At 48.1% G+C, this 6,000-nt stretch overlaps 1 protein-coding gene across 1 annotated transcript; it reads right to left on the reverse strand.

Annotated features, from left to right (window-relative positions):
* Positions 1 to 1,626: 1,626 nt before the first annotated feature.
* Positions 1,627 to 6,000, reverse strand: LOC8025513 (salivary cystatin-L-like). The gene is made up of 3 exons (XM_040217323.2): positions 5,783 to 6,000; positions 2,721 to 2,828; positions 1,627 to 1,831 (listed from the first exon to the last, which is right to left on the reverse strand). Exons 1-3 carry the CDS (start codon positions 5,975 to 5,977, stop codon positions 1,733 to 1,735), a joined length of 402 nt encoding a protein of 133 aa, XP_040073257.1. The 5' UTR covers positions 5,978 to 6,000; the 3' UTR covers positions 1,627 to 1,732.

Raw genomic sequence — 6,000 nt, forward strand, 5'->3', positions numbered from 1 at the left:
GAGTCCGATCCAGGACTCCTCGACCACGCGGCCGTCCACTCGGAGGGCAGGCCCGACTCTCCCTCGCGCGATGTCGCTGTTCCCCCGAAATCGGGGAGACGCGGGAGGAGTGCGAGAGAGTAGGCCAGCAAGGTGGCGCACCCTCTCCAACACGATACGGGACGAGCCAGCTCGAAGCCAGGCAACTCCGGCCGGCACGTCCGCGGCTTACGCCTTCTCGGGGGAGGGAAACCAGTGGCTCCCACAACGGGAACCCAGTCCCTACGCACGACGACGATCCACTTTGCTCGTCACTGCACGTCTCGCGGAAAAGTGTGGAACGTCATGTCTTGGCTCGCATGTGCTGCCCGGTGGATATGGCACCCAACCACGCAAACAAAAATCTCACCCAACCACGAAACAAGTCGAGCACAACAATCGAAACAAGTCGAGCACAACAATCACTCACAGGCAATCGACGAGACAAAAATGCTCGCTTTGTGTTTTGTGACGTCAGAGCTTCAATGTTGCCAACGAAAACCGCGTTTACGCTAGAATGCGATTGGAGCAGTATAAATTGAATTACTCACGCAGAGGGCCATATAAAATTCAGATATTGCACGTACGATGCGTCTCGAGGCAATAACAATGATATTCAATTGTTTTCTCGGATACAAAATTTGACCGGACAATCCCTTTAATGTCTGTAGAACGGGTATTCACTCAGCTGGAAGCGATGCTTGACGTGTGGGGAAGTCGCTTTTTGATCAACTTCAATGCAGTCAAAGCCACTACTTGCGGCAGGTTTTAACTGTACGGAGCTACGCCGTAGCGAGCTCCGTACAGTTAAAAAGTAAAATAAAGAATAAATTTATTTTGTCAATTTTAATGCTCAAATGCTAAAATTCCAAACTGTAGACATACGTATTTTCCATCCTATTTCCATACTGTTCCGTCCTTTGCCCAGGGCGCAATCGGTCTCGGAGTAAAGACAACAGGACATCGCAGACAACAGTTACGTTCGCCACTGTACGGTAGGAGCTACTATTCAGATCAGCGTTACAACATGACTATCCGCAGGTAGATCGATTGCGCCGTAATCCCTCAAGCGGTCTTAAGCTTTTTAATGTAAAGCAGAATGTCAATTTGCGACACCCCGCCACCTCCAATCATGGCCGGACCGGCGGCATCAATGCCCGACAGTTTACGTCATCCCATCTTGTTGTTACACCACTGATACGCAAACACACGGTCACATCGGCGATAATTATAGTCTTTTGTTCACAACGCACAACACTGCCATCATGATGTTTCTGCTATGTTGCTGACACGCAGAAATACAGAATCACATCGATTGCCGGTTGGCACTCGACATCGGAAAACATAACCGAACTCACCACCGAAAGCACCCGGCACCCGGGAGCGAATCGTGCATGTCTTGGACGCAGTTTTTGCGATTTTCATAACGTCGTCAATGTCAACACTTCGTTCCGCGTGGTAACATTTAAAATGTCAATAACCTTCCCTGCTGTGGTAATGATAAAGTGAAGGGAACGAAATAAGCGGGAACAAAAACTGAAGGTCGGTTATGGCGGCGCCCAAGCACAGCTGCCTGGAAGCGTCTATAAAGAGACAAGTGTACAGAAATGCAGAAGCAGTAGTTTCATTATTGAATGATTTATTCGGCGTTCTTCCTGTAAAATGAAGTAGAGCCTCCCATTTGGTTCGAGACAGACGGCAACCTTACAGACCTCTAGGAGTTGTTGACAGGTTCGCCGCAGCTGTAGTACTTGATACTTTTTGTGTGGTCCCAGGGAATGAAGTTGACGACGGCGGTGCAGATCATGTGGGGCTGTAGAAAGACCAAGTTATCAACAAAAGAAGATATAGAAACTTTCAAAAAATTACGCCAGTTCTTACGGTCGATCAAAAAATAGTGCAAAGTTGCGTGCGCAAGCATTAAACACCAATAAGCTTTCGAGTCTATAACCAACTATAACTGATATAATACTCTCTTCCAAGGGGCTGTATACAATCGGAAGACTGTCATTTTTATGGTGTCCTTTGCGCACGCCACTTTGCAGTATGTTCAGTTCGACCGTAAGTGAGCGTCATTTTTAAAGGTGTCTATTGGCGACGTGCGTTATGGAAACGGCGTCGCTGTGGTCGGCTTTCTACGATTGGCCGAATACTGACTTACACCGTCAAAGGCTTTGTCGTAGACACAAATAAGAGCAATGTAAGAACTCTAATTTTGACGGTGTTGCGAGTGTTGCTTTGAGAGCGCAATGATTTCAAGCTTCCACCATGCTCATTACAAACACCATCAAACTTGTTGTTCGCGAGGTAATGACGTCACGAGAGGGAACCGTAGGAGGGCGCCACAAAAACATGTTTTGGAGGCACCCTCCTGTGGTTCCCCCATCGTAAAGCGCGCACGCGCGCGCGCGCACACACACGCACACGCCAAAACGCACACGAATTGTTGGTTTTAAATACAAAAATGTTGAGGCGCGAAGTATTCGGGCCCAAAAGGCGGCGATGACTAATGGAAAGCAGAATGTCTTCAAAGTGACCGCGATTCCGACGCTGCTCAATCACAAACACAATACAAAGTAACAGCGGGGCAACAATGCCTCCGTAGCACACGTGAAGCCTGCGAGCTCGAGCCGGAAGGCGCGAGCGTCTCCCCCGGCTTCAGAAGCGACGAACACGGGCATGCTGGGCTGCTGCATACTCACGGCGTCCACTTTGGGGTGGCAGCGTGTTCTGCTGTACCAGTCCTTGCCGACCACGCAGGTGGATTCGGCTACCATCATCTTGAGCTTGTAGTCGACACCCGCAATCACCTGCATTCACGTCGGAAAACATTCTAGATGACCTTCACAAGTTCGTCTTCCCCTTGAGCGCCTCGCTCGTTTACCCTCTGCTCACACGCTTTTGTTTGCCTCCAGCCATAGCCCCTCCTACACTCACAAAGCCTGGCAGTTCGACGACGGTCACAGATTTGGAGCGCGAGGATCTGGTAGCGCAGAGCATCAAAAAGCCATGGGTTCTCGCGAAAGCTGGACGTCAGCGCGCAGCTTTTGCAGCGGCTTGGACCCGAAACACACTGGTTCGCTCGGGAGAAGTGTGTTTCGGCGACTTGCCGCAGCGGGGCGCCCGTCACGTGGCTCTCCTCTGATCCGTTGTCTGCCGCTCAACCTTTTCAATTTCGGCGGCCGCTTCTTGTGGCGATCTGCCAGGCTTTGTCAGTATGTAGCAGGCCATGGCTTCAGTCAATGCAGTCTCAAGGCTAGCCACTCGCGCTTTTACGGCCTTTGCTGTCAGTTTATGCTAGGGTATAGTATAGTCGAGTGATTTTACAAATATGAATTGACTGTAACAACACACTACACTACGATTAAATTGCTATTAAATGCAAAGGTGCAAGCGAGCTGGACAAGACTGACGAAAATAATAGTTGGTAGAGCGCTCCACCTGTAATGGAGAGGTCCCGGGATCGATACCCAGACCAGGCGGATTTTCTCGCTCGCGCACCAGTCAATACTCTTTTTCACCTTATGTTGTACTTGTACCACATGCAGGGAAGGCTAGAAGCGCAAGCTCGTAGCGTTGGCAGCTGCCTTTAATGCACGAGAGCTTGTGCCGCCAAGATGTGCCCCAGAGCACGAAGCCCACGTTTGCAGCTTTTCCTGCGGTACATCATAAGGTGAAACAGAGTATAGGCTTGTTCACACAGACCCGTTTTCTTACGTTACGTTACGAAAATTCACCGGCAAATCTGTGCTTCGTATTAAGCGTGGCTACCAATTCAAGGAGATAGCCTGGCACGCGAAATTCGAAACACGAATGTTTCGGTGACGACGAGCAAGGACGGTGATTTATCGTGGCAACCAAGGACACAAGGCTTGTCGTAACGTAACGTAAAGAGCTGAGCTCCGTTCAACTTTTCACACAGCACCGTTTTCTTATCTTACGTCCTAGTCACCAAAATATTCGTGTCTCGAATGTCGCGTGCCAGGCTATCTACTTGAATTGGTAGCCACGCTTAATACGAAGCACCGATTTCCCGGTGACTTTTCGTAACGTAAAGTAAGGAAACGGGGCAGTGTGAACTAGGGAGTATTCATGTGCGAGCCAGCCTCATAGCTGTGTTTGGAGATTTGTGTTTGTCCTTTGTCCCTCTTGTTCCCCTTTTCCAGAGAATATTTTCGACACTACACCACAGAGGTCTTCCTGTATAACGTTCACTAGCTGCACAGAGTCAAAGGATCTCTCAAAGCTTCTGGCTTTGTGTAATCCGAAAAATTACAAGATATTTTTTTTCCTTCAAGTCCTACCATTTTTAGGTGTTGACAGCACAGGTTACAACCGATTTCTTATGCATGCGTGACGTCGGCAGCGGTTTAAACGTATTCGGCATTTACAGATTAATTTCAGATTCTGCCACGTGTGTTTTGGGTGATACCAGCGACTTGCACGACCAAAAGCACCGTTGTGGTCGGTTTTTCACAATAGACCTATTGCTATATTGCCCAAGCATCAAGGGGAATGCAGGGAATGGTGTTCCACGCGCCGCACGTGCGGGGCTCAGCGATAGTAACTTTTCCAAAGCAAATACCTAAAACAAATGGCATCTTGCACGCGGGTCCGTCAACGCTTTATTTTGGTTATTTACTTCGAATATTTTATACGGGGAAGGTGTGCGCGTGTGGCGCATGGAACACCAATCCCTGCATTCTACTTGATGCTTGGGGAATATAGCAAATGGTCTATTGGTCATACCACGGACATAAGAGCATCGCCAGTCTGTAAACGTCGACGGTGTCAGTTTCAGAACGCGATGGTTTCTAATTTCCACTGTGCCGTTTAAACACACCACCGAACTTGTCGTCGCAACTGATGGTAAGTAACTAGGGTCACATTTCGTTACGTCACAGCGAGGCAAATCCTGGTCATGACGTCACGGATCTCAACCACGAAAATGCGCCGCCAAACCTTCTTGCCATCTGACTCTGCTAACGCTGTATTAACAAATAGGGCAGGTAAAATTTCTAATTCCGATTTGTGCCAATTTAAATATTTGGGATGCTCACTGGGCGAACCGCACGAGATCTTGACAAGCGCTGTTTTTTTAGATGGTACGAAATACATGCCATCTTCTGTTTTAAAGGCACTCGTTATGCGTAAACAAATATGGATTATTAGTGTTTTCTAAAGCGAGTCAGGTCATTATTTGCTTTTAGAGACTTGGTCTTTCCCTAAACCACCAGCAACTTCCAGAAGACGATGTTTGATGTATCCTGCTGTTCGCTCGAATTTTTTCGTTAATTATTTTACTCTTACGAGGCATCTATAGGAACCATAAAATAAAATATTTATGTTTTTTTTTCTTCTGATTAGCTGAGTAGACAGCAAAAGGCAACGTCATTTTGTTTTTTAAGTTTGACTGTTGTATGGATTTTTTATTCTCATGCGTTTGTGTCCCTGTAGCCTCCTGCTGAGAATCGTTTTGCTTGCTCCGTTGTATTTTGTTTCAGCAGTTTGGACGACCCATTTGAGAAAATTAAATTACCTAATTGTATCGTGTTTCTCTCGTTCAAGTTTGTGTTGTTTCTCGGAAATGACGGCGGTGTCGCTGCTGTCGGCACGGCGCATGAACAAACGCGAGTCTGCTCTCTACGAACGCGCAATGCCCGGTGGGGGGCCAACGCTGACTTCTTCCTAAACAGTCTCTCTTATCATAGTCCCCACTGATTATATTTTACAATAAAAAAAGGAATAGAAAATAAGCGGTTACTTGAGACTCGACGCTCAAGAGCTTGAGGAGCGTGTCGTAGTTGGTCCTGCCCTCGACTTGGGAAGAGATGGCGAAGTGTGCCCACTCCTTGTAGCGGGGGTCTACGTCCGGGTGGTGTCTCCTCCAGATCCCGGGAAAGGCCGTGGAAAGCGAAACGACGACGGAACAAACAAGGGCTGCATTCAGGAGACTCATCTCGGGTTCTATCCGGTGTGAAG

The sequence above is a fragment of the Ixodes scapularis genome, unplaced genomic scaffold (assembly GCF_016920785.2).
Source record: "Ixodes scapularis isolate PalLabHiFi unplaced genomic scaffold, ASM1692078v2 PGA_scaffold10__122_contigs__length_95168666, whole genome shotgun sequence".
NCBI classification, from domain to species: domain Eukaryota; kingdom Metazoa; phylum Arthropoda; class Arachnida; order Ixodida; family Ixodidae; genus Ixodes; species Ixodes scapularis.

Excerpts from the sequence above, each read along its gene's own strand:
- LOC8025513 (XM_040217323.2), bottom strand. The coding sequence starts at position 5,977 with ATGAGTCTCCTGAATGCAGCCCTTGTTTGTTCCGTCGTCGTTTCGCTT. Across the intron at positions 2,829-5,782 it reads TCTTGAGCGTCGAGTCTCAA|GTGATTGCGGGTGTCGACTA; the intron begins GTAACCGCTTAT and ends ACGTGAATGCAG. Across the intron at positions 1,832-2,720 it reads GCCACCCCAAAGTGGACGCC|CCCCACATGATCTGCACCGC; the intron begins GTGAGTATGCAG and ends GTCTTTCTACAG.